The following is a 14,417-nucleotide window of genomic DNA, read 5'->3' on the forward strand; positions in this document are numbered from 1 at the left end:
CGGACTCTCAACCACTGCGCCAACAGGGAAGCCCTCTCATTGTGATTTTAATTTGCATTTCCCCGATTTCTAATAAGGTTGAACATGATTTTCATATGTTTATTCCCTACATTTTGATTCTCTCAGATGTTACACTCAGGGTGTACCACCTACAGTTAATTCTCAATAATGTCTCCTACTTAATTACATGCTAAAAATACTAAGAAAATGAGGCAAAGTGCCTAATCCCACACTCCTACCTCAACCCCTATTAGTTATTCTAGGGAGAAATTTAGGACTTGATTTCCTTCTTTATCTTACTTCTCACAACTATTAGATCAGCAAGTCCTATTTCCAAAATGAATCTTAAGTCACTCTATTGCCATATGTGCTGCCACAACTTGAATCCAGACCATCAACTCATTCCTGGACGACCACAACCACTTCTTTTTCACAGTTTGGATTCTGGCACTGCCCGTCTCCCTTCATTTTCCATACTGCAGCAACAGGGGTGTTAATTAATTGTTAAAACTTTTTGGTGGCTTCCTATTGCTCTGAGAATAAAATTCAAACCCTGCCACATCTAGAAGCCCCTGCAGGTCTGCCTTAGGCTACCTCTCCAACCTCATCCCTAGCCATGCTTTGGTTATTGTGTCCTAGCTACAGTCCCCTTACCAGGCCTTGGTAAATACACTCCCACTTCTTACACCAAGGAGCTTACACCAAGCTCCTTTCATTTTAACAGAATACTTGTCCCATAGCCTGTTCTTTCTCATCCTTTAATTCTCAGTTTAAGTTTTACCTCCTTGATTTGTTTTCTTCATAATACTTATCAACAATTTGTAATTATTGAGTTTGGTTTTTGTCAGTTTCCTCTAATAATAGTAATAATAATAATAATAGTTATAGTGGTAATGATGACAGATTTTAGTTATTGACTCTTACTATCTGCCAGGTACCACTCTATGGTTTTATTTTTAAAAAAATTATTTATTTGGCTGTGCTGGGTCTTAGTTGTGGCATGCAGGATCTTTAGTTGTGGCATGCGGGATCTTTAGTTGCGGCATGCAAACTCTTCGTTGGGGCATGTGGGATCCAGTTGGGATCCAGTTCCCCGACCAGGGATAGAGCCCAGGCCCCCTGCATTGGGAGCGTGAAGTCTTAGCCACTGGACCACCAGGGAAGTCCCCACCCTATGAGTTTTAAATAAACTTACCCTTTTAATCCTCACAGCAACCATACAACTAGGTACAATTATTCTTCACACTTTACAGATAAGGAAACTAAATCACAGAGAGGTTAAATAATTTGCCCTCAGTTCTACTGTTAGGAAGTGGCAGAGCTGACATTTGAACCCAGATAATCTAGTTTCAGTTTAACCACTGTGCCACTGTCATTTTTTTAAAAACTGTAGGTTACAATCTGTATGTACCTGTGTCAGGAAATTAATTTAGTGCTTTTTTAGAAAAGTAAAATGGAATAGATCACATAAGAATGTATTCATTTGTAAGGATATGTACTGGTTTATGAAGCTTTTGGTTCAATTATATGTATCAAGTCATGAGGTGTGAAACCTACTGCACTATGCATTCTGCCTTTCTGCATAAGTTCGTGAACTGACCAGTTCACTAGTGTATCCCCAGGGTCTAGCTCAGTCATGGGACCACAGTAAGCACTCAGTGAATACTTATTAATTGATTAAAATTAGCTATAGTAAGTTTTAAGAAGGTGACAAAAACTTTTCCCTAATTTCTCTGATGTCAGAGAAACTTTATTTTTTCTAATGTCAACCACTGAAGTTCATTTGAACTCGGATTTAAAGATCTCATTTGTGTTGTGCCAGTATTCATAAAGCTATACTAATATTAAATATAATGGATAGTGTGAAGAATTCAGAAAGGTTATTAGTCCTTTGTATATCCTATTGTTTGAAAATCCCTGTTCTTTGAAAACTGGATAATTCCTTGAGCTTATGCTTTTAGAGTTATTTTTTAAAAAGATTAACTATTACTTCATTATTTGAGTTATTTCAAGTTATTGTAGAAGAAAAGAGACTAACTAGTATGGCAGAAAAGGCAGACGGTGTTCAGTATCAATCCTAGCTATTACTGGCTGAGCGTTTTTAGGCAAGACCCAAACTTTTGAGAGAGTTCCTAGTCTGTTAAACTGGTGTATTAACACCTACCTAAAAGTAGAGAGATCTACTACTTAGGAATGGCAATCTGGTTGAAAGGTAGCCTAGATTTGTTTTGGAGCTATGTTTACATGACAAGCACAGTGTTTTTACCTATTTGTATGATACAGATGAGTAAAAAAAGAGCAAAATTTTCTAGAGGTGCTTTTATTCTCACTTTAAGATTGAATACATCAGTTGTATTAATCGAGGGGAAGGAGCAAAGCCTTTCAAACACACATTAGCACTGACCCTACCTTGAAGGTTAGAGATAATTGGAAGTATTTAGTACTTCTCTGAGAATTACCTCATAATTAAAGCAGTTATTATGATAAACAGGGCCCAAGGCTCTGCAACTGGAGGTAATGATGTTTCAGTGTATCTAGTTTAAAAATCTAGTCTTTTTAAGAGTTATTTTAGGGCTTCCCGGGTGGTGCAGTGGTTGAGAATCCGCCTGCCAATGCAAGAGACACGGGCTCGAGCCCTGGTCGGGGAAAATCCCACATGCCGCGGAGCCCTAAGCCCGTGCACCACAGCTACTGAGCCTGCGCTCCAGAGCCCGTGAACCACAACTACTGAAGCCCGCGCGCCTAGAGCCCGTGCTCCGCAACAAGAAAAGCCACCGCAATGAGAAGCCCACGCACCGCAACGAAGAGTAGCCCCGCTCGCCGCATCTAGAGAAAGCCCGCGGGCAGCAACAAAGACCCAACGCAGCCAAATAAATAAATAAATAAATTTATATTTTTTAAAAAATGTTATTTTATAGGAAGTTAAAAAAAATCTCTGGGTTTAGTTTTACCTTCTCCTTGAACTGTAGGCCTTTGAAATAGATATCTAATGCATTCTTTAAAACTTTTCTAGTATGCAGTACAGCTATCTGCACATTGGGTTTTTACCAGCCTGAACCTCAATTGCACTGGTAATGAAAACAAAGATCTTGATGTTCTCTTGGGACTTCGATTTCCTGAGACACCAGGGGGAGGGGGAGGAGAAATGGGTTCAATCACCTGAAGACATATTAGCATACTCTAAACAGGAAAAACAAGATTCACCTTTTAGAGGCTCATTTGAACATGTGATCATCAAGTATGTATAATTTCTTTAGGTGTTTCATAACTTCTGAGGCCTAGAGAACCATTTTCTCTTTTTTGAAAAGATAACCCTATGCCTCTGTTCTAGATTCCAGTTTTCCATTTAAAAAAAAAATCAGGCTTCTAACCTCAGTAGTTCAGTAAAATTAAAGCCACATATCCTGGTTAAGTCTATGGATTTAAAAGCAATAAAAATAGTATTATTGAGCTAAGGTCTTGGTAAGCACTTTACACATATTATCTCATGCAATCCTCACAATAATTGTATCAAATAGGTCTCAGTGGAGGCAGAGAGGCTGGCCAGTTAAGAGGCTGTAACAGTATTACAGAAGCATAAAGGCAGTTTGGAGTAGGGTGGTGGCAGTGGAGAAAGCAGGACTTTGTGACAGACACTTAGGAGGTACAATCAGTCTTGGTGAGTGTCCAGAACACTGCTTGGCAGATGCTTGAGATATTTGTAAGTGAATGGATTATGGAGGGTGAGGGTTATATGGACTCCTAGGTTATATGGTGGTCCACTCACTAGGATTGGGAAAAGGGAAGAAAACCTGGCTAAAGGGGACTTCCCTGGTGGTGCAGTGGTTAAGAATGTGCCTGCCAATGCAGGGGACACGGGTTCAAGCCCTGGTCTGGGAAGATCCCACATGCTGCAGAGCAACTAAGCCTGCGAGCCACAACTATTGAGCCTGCGTGCCACAACTACTGCAGCCCACGTGCCTACAGCCTGTGCTCCACAACAAAGAGAAGACGCCGCAATGAGAAGCCCGCACCCCGCAACAAAGAGTAGCTCCCACTTGCGCAACTAGAGAAAGCCCATGCACAGCAACGAAGACCCAACACAGCCAAAAAATAAATAAGTTTATTTTTAAAAAAAAAACCTGGTTAAAGGACGTACCTCTCTCACATTCCTACTGATAACTGGCTTTCCCATCCCCATTGCCTTGATGGCAATATTTTGAACCAATAACTTGTTTCTCCAGGCCAGATGGGGATCCTACCCAAGGGCAAATAATCCATAGGACGGATAATGATTTGTGTGATCGGGCTACAAAAAATAAATTAAGTCTTCGATGATTTTGAACTAAGCAGCAGAGGAAGAATCTTGCAGAGTAGAGGCCAGATGACAAATTAACGGGGCTTCAGCAATGGCAAATTAGGTCAGTCAGGTTCCCATCAGATACCAGATGGAAAGCTCAAACTGAATAATTTGAAGAGAATTATTAAATTATTTACAGAGGTGCAGGTAAGACTCGGGGAAACCAACAAGGGATAATGCAGTACCCCAAGGACTAGCAGTTATTACACTTAGGCCTGAAGAGGCAAACGGAAGGATTAGAGATTAACTGTACAGAGAAGGCTCTGCAGTCAACCCTTGGTGACCCATCCTGGGGAATAAGGACTATGACCCCACTATCTTCTGGCCTTGAATCTCCTGCCAATACTTCCCACTACCTGAATCCATCAAGATACCAAGCAGAACAAGGGATTATCATAGGTGTAATCTGGGTGGGTCAGCCTCCCTGACACAGAGCAGGGAAGGGGTGGAGAACAGACATGGAGGAGCAAACAGAAGATAGGTGAAGTTGTTTCCAAGAGGCAGTTACGTGGAAGCAGGAGTTAGTAATATGGGTTTTTAAAAGGGAGAACAAATAGCCAACTCCCTTCACTGACATTAGTGGCACTGCACTACAGTGAAGATACCCAAACACCTGCTGTCAAGTTCTTTGCAGACCTTTTGAGCACACATTTACCCTCCAGTTCTTCTCTCCTTGGAAGCACAACCTATTGCCAAGAAAGCCCTGTGTTTCGTCAATAAAGCATCTTTATGATTTTTCACTTAAAAAAAACCCCCCAAAACAGCAACAAACAAAACCACCAACCATAATTAGGTACCCCATATGAATCTAACTTCGGGAACCATTCCACATACCCTTTTTCTCAACTGAATCCACGTCTTTAATCCACATGTATTTAAATAGCTGGTAAAATAGAAAGTGTTCTCTGAGTCATGTGGAGTGTGAATTTGTTGACAGGCTTTTGTAAAAGAGTCAAGCATTACCTGGCTAGACTCCAAAAGGCTGATTATAGCAGGAAGAGCACTTAGTTGGTAGTTAAAAACACAAGGCTTCACCAATAAGAGAGCTAGAAAAGATGGCGCCTCTCTGGGAATACACTTAGAGGTGGAAGCACAGTGGAAAACAAGAAAGGCTTTATTGTTTATAGTTCTTGTAATGTGTGAATAGTTTATTAGGCCTAGGAAAATAAGGAATTTATGCCTAATACAACTTTTGAGTAAACAAAAAAAGATAGTATCTCGAGGTTAATGTGATTGAAGCAAGACTCATGGGAGGGGAGTCCTGTACACATTTGGCAGCCCTTAAAGGAAGCCAGGAGGGACCCATTGCCAAGTCCATACAAACGTCAGGTACAGATATTTTCAAGGGGTTGGGGGGGACGGTCCCTCAGGGAAAATTTTTTTCACCTAGCTGAACCCATTTTCGGCGACCTTGCACGGGAACAGAAACATTATTAACTCACAAATACACGCATATGAAAACAATATCACTCATTTGAGTGCCAAGTAGAAAGTTCTCATTGCATTTAAAAAATCAAAATATATTTGTACCTTTTTAACATATATCCATTCCAGGAAAAAGTATTTGGAGCATGGTTAATTTGTAAACAAGTGTTCTCTACAAATTCAAAAACATATGTGTATAAAATAAACAACAAGGACCTACTGTATCGCACAAGGAAGTATATTCAGTATCTCGTTAATAACCTATAATGGGAATCTGAAAAAGAATATATATGTATAACTGAATCACATTATTTAAAAAGAAGACACACAAAAAAACCTCATAAAATTGTTGAAAAAGCCGGCCAAGTATTAACAATCTGTTTTACTCCACTTGACTTTAAAAATACTTCGGATCGTGGTTGGGAATAGGGGCGGGGAAGTGCACTAATCCTAGTGCCGGGGCAAAGGTTTCATAACTTTACCTACAGATTACAGTTTTTATTTTGGACGCGGCTCAATATTACAGATGACCGCAGTGCCCCAAAGCGCCGGGGGAAACGTTTTCACGGGGCGAGGCGCCAGACGCAGGGGACAAGGTGGCCCGGTGGTGGTACCCAGGCCCATTCGGGAGCCGCCCAGCGTCGGTGGCCAAGATTACCCACCTCGCCTGGCGTCAACTGCACTTCAGGGCCTGGGGCATAAGAGACCCCACCGCCCGCCCCGAGCCACGTGCGTAGCGCGCCCCGCCCCTCGCTCGCAGCCGGAGGAGCGAGGCGCGAGCCCGTCGCGAGTCACAGAGGTTCGGTGCGCGCCCCGCCCCTGCGCCCGCAGAGGGGGCCGCCGTAGCCCAGGAGCTGGGGAATCGCCCGCCCAGTTCGCTCTCCTTCCCCCTCGGCTGGCCGCTGGGGCGGGGCCAGCCCTCAAGCAGGGCGGCACCCAGGCGGGATTCTCAGTCAACCACCGCGGGCGGCGGCCCGGCGAGGGCAGGAGCCGTGAGCGGCCACGTCACGCTCCTCCGGGAGGCCCCGCCCCCGCTCTATCCTTTCGGACCGCCCCCTCCACGCCCCCGCCTCCGCCTCTGACCCCACGAGCAGTTACTGGCTCTGGGAGCGCGAGCTTACCTGACTCTGCTAGAGGTACTACAGCTTCGCGTTGCGGCGTTTGTGCCGCAGACCGCGCCAAGTGAGGGCTCCCGGCCCCCGGCTGCGGCGCCCGGCACGTGTTGGCAGGCTCGGGGCTCGCGCCGCTGACGCGGGCTGGGCCGGCGGGCGGTTAGCGCCCCGTTCGACGCCGGGAGCTCCGCGGCCTGAGCCGACGCGGGCGGCCGGGCTCTCGGGTTCTCTTCCCCAGGCCGGAGCCAGTCGGTGTCCCGGCGGAGAGACGGGCAGCCGGGCTCCCTGGCCCCGGGCCGCCCCCGGCTGGGGCGGCTGGGGCAGGGGGACGATGTCTGCTCGCGCCCGGGTGCCCGCCGCTCACCCTCGGGAGGAGCGGCCCGCGGTACCAGCTGAGAGGGAGTCGCTGTCGGCCGCGGCTAACCGGCAAGCCGGGAAGCCGCCCCCTCCCGAACGGGAGGGCAAGGAGGCGACGAGGGAGGAGAGGAACGCGCTCGCCACCAGCGCTGGGGTGCGGGGAGAGCCCTTGCCGGCGCCCGTGCTGGGACACAGCGTGCCTCAGGCGGCCGTGCCCGTGAAGCCCCTGGCGCTGCACCTGGCGCACAAGGCGCGCGGGCCGGGGGGACCCTTCGGCTGGGAGCCGCCGCCACCGCCACCGCTGCCGCGGGACCCGCCGGCCGAGGACGCCCGGGAGGAGGCGGCGGAGGCGGCGGCGGCAGGCTCTGAGGAGAAGCTGCCTCCGCCGCCGCCGCCGCTGCCGCGGAAGGAGAATCCCTGGACCAAAAAGCCTCCCCAGCACCTGTCCCTCGCCGGGACGGGGCCGCCGCCGCTGCCCCCACTGGAAACCCTGGAGGCAGGTCTGTGGCTCCTCTGCGGTGGGTACCGGGAGGATGTGTGCAGGGGCGACTCGCGTGGCGGCAGAGGCTGGCGGGAGGCTGGGGGAGGGGCAGGCCTCCGTTCCCTGTCAGTCGGAGGTGTTTCGTTCCAAGGTGTCATTCACTCTGCCTGTTTACATAAATGGACATCTGTGAAGGGAGCAGCAGGAAGAGGTGGGACCTCGGGTTCTCCTTGACTGGTGGGGCACGGCGGGGGTCACGGGGCTGAGCCGTTCGGCGGGCACAGCCTCAGTTATGTCTTACCCCACGTGTTAGTGACATGGGACAGCTGACTTTAGGTAGGTGTTGCAGTTCATCCTCTAGAAAAGTTTCTGTAGACTTTTAAAAAAGAGGTGAAGCCAGTCGGAGCAAGGGGGTTTATATGTTAAGTGGAAGAGCAATTGTGAATTTTTTATTGTGAAATAATTGGTAAGCTGAAAATTTCAGTGTTTTCAAAACCGTGCTAAGTAGTCATATTAAAAATGAGATGCTGTACTGTAGTTGCTCCTCAAAAGCTTTGAGTTTACGACTGTGGTGGAAACTGGTTGAAATGAAATAGGATAGTTGACGAGAGAGTGAATTGCACATTAGGTGAACAGTAGTCTTCTGACATTCAGTTAGCTTACCTCTCTAGGGGAGGTAAGATTATGCCACTGCATTTGAATGCTGACCAATGCAGTATGGCCCTTGGTGCTTTATTTTGGTTATAGCAACTGCAGGTTTTTGTTTTTGTGTTTTTTTTTTTTAGTTTAAGTGGAAATACTAAATAAACCGAAGGCAGAAACCAGTATCTCCTAGTTTTGCTTTCTAATTAAGTTGTAGTAAATTAATAGAACTTTTCATATAGAAATTACAGCTGTTTACGTACAAGTCTTCACTCTTCTTAAAATTAAAGGTTAACAGTGGAACAGGGAAAATTCAAGCACGTTTACAGGGTTGTGAGGCTCAAAAGAGATAAAGGAAATGGTTAAATATAAGGTGATTGTTATAGACACACATATTGCAGGTATAGAGGTATAGTAACATGAACTCCAACAGAGTGAGATAAGTGGTAATTGATTTGCACAGTAATACTCAAATCATTTTTTTAATGCTGTGGTACAGTATAACTATTTAAACAAAAGTTGTTTTACAGCTGAGGTCTGATAAATGGTTTTTAAATCATTCTTGATAAATCTTAACACTTGCAGAAAAAACTGCCTAAAATTTTGCTCTAAATTTAATACTGCCACCAGTCTCTCCTAGCTGCAAAGATCTATTTGTTTACTAGTATTAATAACTGAAGAGAACAAAAATCTTAAAGCAAAATCTCATAAAATTTAGCAAAGAGAAAGAAAACTCTCGTGAATGTTAATGGCTGTCTCCCCTCCCTACTTCTAGACATACCCACATTATACATTATATTCAGTGATCTACCAAAAAAACCCTATTGGTTGTACAGTTAATTTGACAGGTTTTAAAACTTTCAAGATGAGACTCAGACATTTTAATTGGAAATGACCTTGTGAAAATATTTAACAGTTTAATATAATTAACCTACAGGTGCCTTCACTGGGGTCCTTAATCTTTGTTGGAGATTAAGAACCAGGTGATGCTTGATGTATGGTGTGGTTCATGGGGATTTTAATTTTGCTGATGTTTCTCTGTAGGCAACATTTCTGTTCTTGGAATCTATTCTGTGCCCTCAGGAATACCGTTCTTCATATGTGGAGTGCTAGAGTAACTTTATAGCCTCTCTGCAGTACTGACTCTATACTTCTACACAACTTCTGTTAGTAACTGAATAACTTAGGTAACTTTGATAAGAGATTGTTGTGTAGAAATGCACAACTTGGGTTCTAGTCCATATAGTGTTACTACCTAGCTAGTTGACTTTTGTGAAGATTTCTAGGCCTTGTAAATGAATGAAGTGGATATATTTTCTTTCATTTCTTAATACCAGATTGCCTTCTATAACCTGGGTCTGCCGGCTTCCTATTTTCCTAAGCAAATTTGCAACCTCAAGAATAATGAAATAGGAGCAGAGGACCTTTAGGGTCCGGAGTCCAGAGTAGGTGCAAACTAGGGGAGTGTTAATTTAGTACAATAATCTTATTAGTAGGAGACCTATGTGATTTATCCTATAAACCAGGATATTTATGAGAGGGAAAGAGGGTATTAATTATGCTGTAATAACAGAATTAAACTATGTTTGTCCTAACCAAACCTGGATTTACTGCCACTCACTCAAAATGAGGTACAGGAATTCCGTCCGTAAAATTTCGCCAGAAAGTTTATTACCAGAGATAGAAACATAGGAAATGTAGGGAAGTATTTAAGGACTTGTAATCATGAATTTTCTGTTAGAACCTGCATTTCTAACTGAACTGCAGGTGAGGCATTCTTCAGACCTTGTGACACAGTTTCCTCCACTTTTGGGATGGTTCTGGCTTGTGTATTGCTGTTTCTGGTAATCCAGATGAGGCCCTCTTTTCAACCAAAGCCTGGCCCACAGGAGAGGCCTAGAATAGTTGTCACTGCAGTTTTAAATTCCGGTCAGGAGACTGGAAAGAATTGTCCCCCAACCCTTGTTTAAAGTAGTTTTATTTATTTTGGAGACCTTTATCAAAATCACAGTATGGGACTTATGAATCACCTGTACCCATGGTTACATTTTGCATATTAAAAATCAGCTTTCTAATACAATTTTAATTCTTTTACACACAAAACGATACATAAAAATATTGATTTTGGGAGTTCCCTGGTAGCTTAGTGGTTAGGATTTGGTGCTTTCACTGCAGAGGCCCAGATTCGATCCCTGGTCAGGGAACCCTCCCGCATGCCGTGAGGTGCAGCCAAAATACAAAAAATAAAATTAAAATGATTTTTTGTCATCTTTTTCATTCTTAGTCTTCTTGACCGCATCAACCTTCTTTTCTCCAAGTGTGCTTCCCAGAAACCTCAAATAAGCTTACTGTAACTCTAATAACATTTTAATTAAGTTATGTAAATGACACATAAATATGTTCTTGTAAAAAAGGAACGTTTGATGTTCCCTTCAGAAAAAAGATAGTCAAGTTACTAGTTTACTGAATATCCTTTCAGTAGTTTTTGTGAAATCACTTCCAAATATAGTGTTTTGTATATGTGTTTAGAATATTTTTAAAGTATTGGTAGATCTTTTATTTTTCTTCTTTACAACTAGTGAGTTTTTTATTCTTTAAATTAAGGTATAATTAACATTAGTTTCAGGTGTGCAACATAATGATTTGAGATTTGTATATACATATTGCGAAATGATCACCATAAGTTTAGTTAACTACCATCTACATACTTAGTTGTAAAAAAATTTTTTTTCTTGTGATGAAGTTGATCCTTTTTAATTTAAACTTTAAAAAATTGCTGAGAAGTGGTCCATAAATATAACTGATGTAGTTAATTTAGCCATTTACATATTGATCAACATCTTGGTTGTTACAAACATTTTTATGCATACCTTTTATCCTAGAGAAAAATACATATCTGATTTTCTCTAGGAGAGAAAAGTGGAATTGTTAGGTCACAGTGTATTTGTTGACAAGTTGCTCTCGAAAATGACTACTAATTGATACTCCCACTTTCAGAGTATGAGAAGTAAGTAGGTTTTTTTACATGTTTTTAAAATTTTGTTTTATTTATTCTTTATACAGCAGGTTTTTATTAGTTATCTGTTTTACACATATTAGTGTGTATATGTCAATCCCAATCTCCCAATTCATCACCCCCCCCCCCCCCCCCCCCCCCCCCCCCCCCCCCCCCCCTCCCCCTCCCCCTCCCCCTCCCCCTCCTCCTTCTCCTTTCTGACTTATTTCACTCTGTATGACAGTCTCTAGATCCATTCATGTCTCTACAAATGACCCAATTTCGTTCCTTTTCATGGCTGAGTAATAATCCTTTGTATATATGTACCACATCTTCTTTACCCATTTGTCTGTCGATGGGTGTTTAGGTCGCTTCCATAACCTGGCTATTGTAAATGTGCTGCAATGAGCATTGGGGTGCATGTGTGTTGTTGAATTACGGTTTCCTCTGGGTATATGCCCAGTTGAGGGATTGCCGGGTCATATGGTAGCTCTATTTTTAGTTAGTTTTTTTTTTTTTGCGGTACGCGGGCCTGTCACTATTGTGGCCTCTCCCGTTGCGGAGCACAGGCTCCGGATGCGCCAGCTCAGCGGCCATGGCTCACGGGCCTAGCCGCTCCACGGCATGTGGGATCTTCCCGGACCAGGGCACGAACCTGTGTCCCCTGCATCGGCAGGCGGACTCTCAACCACTGTGCCACCAGGGAAGTCCTATTTTTAATTTTTTAAGGAACCTCCATACTGTTCTCCATTTGGCTGTATCAGTTTACATTCCCACCAACAGTACAAGAGTGTTCGCTTTTCTCCATACCCTCTCCAGCACTTGTTGTTTATAGATTTTCTGATGATGCCCATTTTAACTGGGGTGAGGTGATACCTCATGGTAGTTTTGATTTGCATTTCTCTAATAATTAGTGATGTTGAGCAGCTTTTCATGTGCTTCTTGGCTATCTGTATGTCTTCTGTGGAGAAATGTCTGTTTAGGTCTTCTGCCCATTTTTGGATTGGGTTGTTTGTTTTTTTAATATTGAGCTGTATGAGCTGTTTATATATTTTGGAAATTAATCCTTTGTCTGTTTGTTGATTCGTTTGCAAATATTTTCTCCCATTCTGAGGGTTGTCTTTTTGTCTTGCTTGTAGTTTCCTTTGCTTTGCAAAAGCTTTTAAGTTTCATTAGGTCCCATTTCTTTATTTTTGTTTTTATTTCCATTACTCTAGGAGGTGGATCAAAAAAGATCTTGCTGTGATTTATATCAAAGAGTGTTCTTCTTATGTTTTCCTCTAAGAGTTTTATAGTGTCCAGTCTTACATTTAGGTCTCAATCCCTTTTGAGTTTATTTTTGTTTATGGTGTTAAGGATTGTTCTAATTTCATTCTTTTACATGTAGCTGTACAGTTTTCCCAGGACCACTTATTGAAGAGAATGTCTTTTCTCCATTGTATGTCCTTGCCTCCTCTGTCATAGATTAGTTGACCATAGGTGTGTGGGTTTACCTCTGGGCTTTCTATCCTGTTCCATTGATCTATATTTCTGTTTTTGTGCCAGTACCATATTGTCTTGATTACTGTAGCTTTGTAGTACAGTCTGAAGTCAGGGAGTCTGATTCCTCCAGCTCCGTTTTTTTCCCTCAAGATTGCTTTGGCTATTCGGGGTCTTTTGTGTCTCCATACAAATTTTAGGGTTTTTTGTTCTAGTTCGGTAAAAAATGCCACTGGTAATTTGATAGGGATTGCATTGAATCTGTAGATTGCTTTTGGTAGTATAGTCATCTTCACAGTATTGATTCTTCCAATCCAAGGACACGGTATATCTCTCCATTTGTTTGTGTCATCTTTGGTTTCTTTCATCATTGTCTTACAGTTTTCTGAGTACAGGTCTTTTACCTCCTTAGGTAGGTTTATTCCTAGGTATTTTATTCTTTTTGTTGCAATGGTAAATGGGAGTGTTTCCTTAATTTCTCTTGCAGATTTTTCATTTTAGTGTATAGGAATGAAAGAGATATGTGTACATTAATTTTTATGCTGCAACCTTACCAGATTGATTGATTAACTCTAGTAGGTTTCTGGTAGCATCTTTAGGATTCTCTATGTATAGTATCATGTCATCGGCAAACAGTGTCAGCTTTACTTCTTCTTTTCCGATTTGGATTCCTTTTATTTTTTTTGTTGCAGTGGTAAATGGGAGTGTTTCCTTAATTTCTCTTGCAGATTTTTCATTTTAGTGTATAAGAATGAAAGAGATATGTGTACATTAATTTTGTATGCTGCAACCTTACCAGATTGATTGATTAACTCTAGTAGGTTTCTGGTAGCATCTTTAGGATTCTCTATGTATAGTATCATGTCATCGGCAAACAGTGTCAGCTTTACTTCTTCTTTTCCGATTTGGATTCCTTTTATTTTTTTTGTTGCAGTGGTAAATGGGAGTGTTTCCTTAATTTCTCTTGCAGATTTTTCATTTTAGTGTATAAGAATGAAAGAGATATGTGTACATTAATTTTGTATGCTGCAACCTTACCAGATTGATTGATTAACTCTAGTAGGTTTCTGGTAGCATCTTTAGGATTCTCTATGTATAGTATCATGTCATCTGCAAACAGTGAGAGCTTAACTTCTTATTTTCCGATTTGGAATCGTTTTATTTCTTTTTCTTCTCTGGTTGCCGTAGCTGAAAATTCCAGAAGTGTGTTGAATAATAGTGGTGAGAGTGGGCAACCTTGTCTTGCTCCTGATATTGGTGGAAATGGTTTCACTTTTTCACCATTGAGAATGATGTTGCCTGTGTGTTCGTCATATATGGCATTTATTATGTTGAGATAGGTTCCCTCTATGCCCATTTTCTGGAGAGTTTTTATCATAAGTGGGTGTTGAATTTTGTCAAAACCTTTTTTTGCATCTATTGAAATGATCATATGGTTTTTATTCCTTAATTTGTTAATATGGTGTATCACACTGATTGATTTGTGTATATTGAAGAATCCTTGCATTCCTGGGATAAATCCCACTTGATCATGGTGTATGATCTTTCGATGTGTTGTTGGATTCTGTTTGCTAGTATTTTGTTGAG

General features: G+C 42.5%; 2 protein-coding genes across 13 annotated transcripts in view; one reads left to right on the top strand and one right to left on the bottom strand.

The window, feature by feature from the left end:
• The window catches only part of MFSD8 (major facilitator superfamily domain containing 8), a 125,883-nt gene extending 118,871 nt beyond the window's left edge, over positions 1-7,012 (bottom strand). For both annotated transcript variants that reach the window (XM_055086215.1, XM_055086217.1), the window contains exons 1-2: positions 6,886-7,012; positions 5,985-6,038 (exon numbers count right to left, since the gene is read on the bottom strand). The gene's annotated coding sequence lies outside the window, so the exon portion shown is untranslated. The remainder of the gene's footprint in view (positions 1-5,984; positions 6,039-6,885) is intronic.
• LARP1B (La ribonucleoprotein 1B) overlaps positions 6,072-14,417 on the top strand; it is a 149,036-nt gene continuing 140,690 nt past the window's right edge. For 5 of the 11 annotated variants that reach the window (XM_028492279.2, XM_028492282.2, XM_028492284.2 and 2 more), the window contains exon 1: positions 6,073-6,900. In XM_028492279.2, the coding sequence (XP_028348080.1) occupies positions 6,291-6,900 (610 nt within the window). In that variant the 5' untranslated portion in view covers positions 6,073-6,290. Of the gene's footprint in view, positions 6,901-7,202; positions 7,752-8,019; positions 8,051-14,417 lie in introns of those variants that run through there. The other 6 variants (XM_028492281.2, XM_028492283.2, XM_028492277.2 and 3 more) reach the window with 5 other exon arrangements.

The sequence above is a fragment of the Physeter macrocephalus genome, chromosome 7, assembly GCF_002837175.3.
Source record: "Physeter macrocephalus isolate SW-GA chromosome 7, ASM283717v5, whole genome shotgun sequence".
Lineage (NCBI taxonomy): Eukaryota > Metazoa > Chordata > Mammalia > Artiodactyla > Physeteridae > Physeter > Physeter macrocephalus.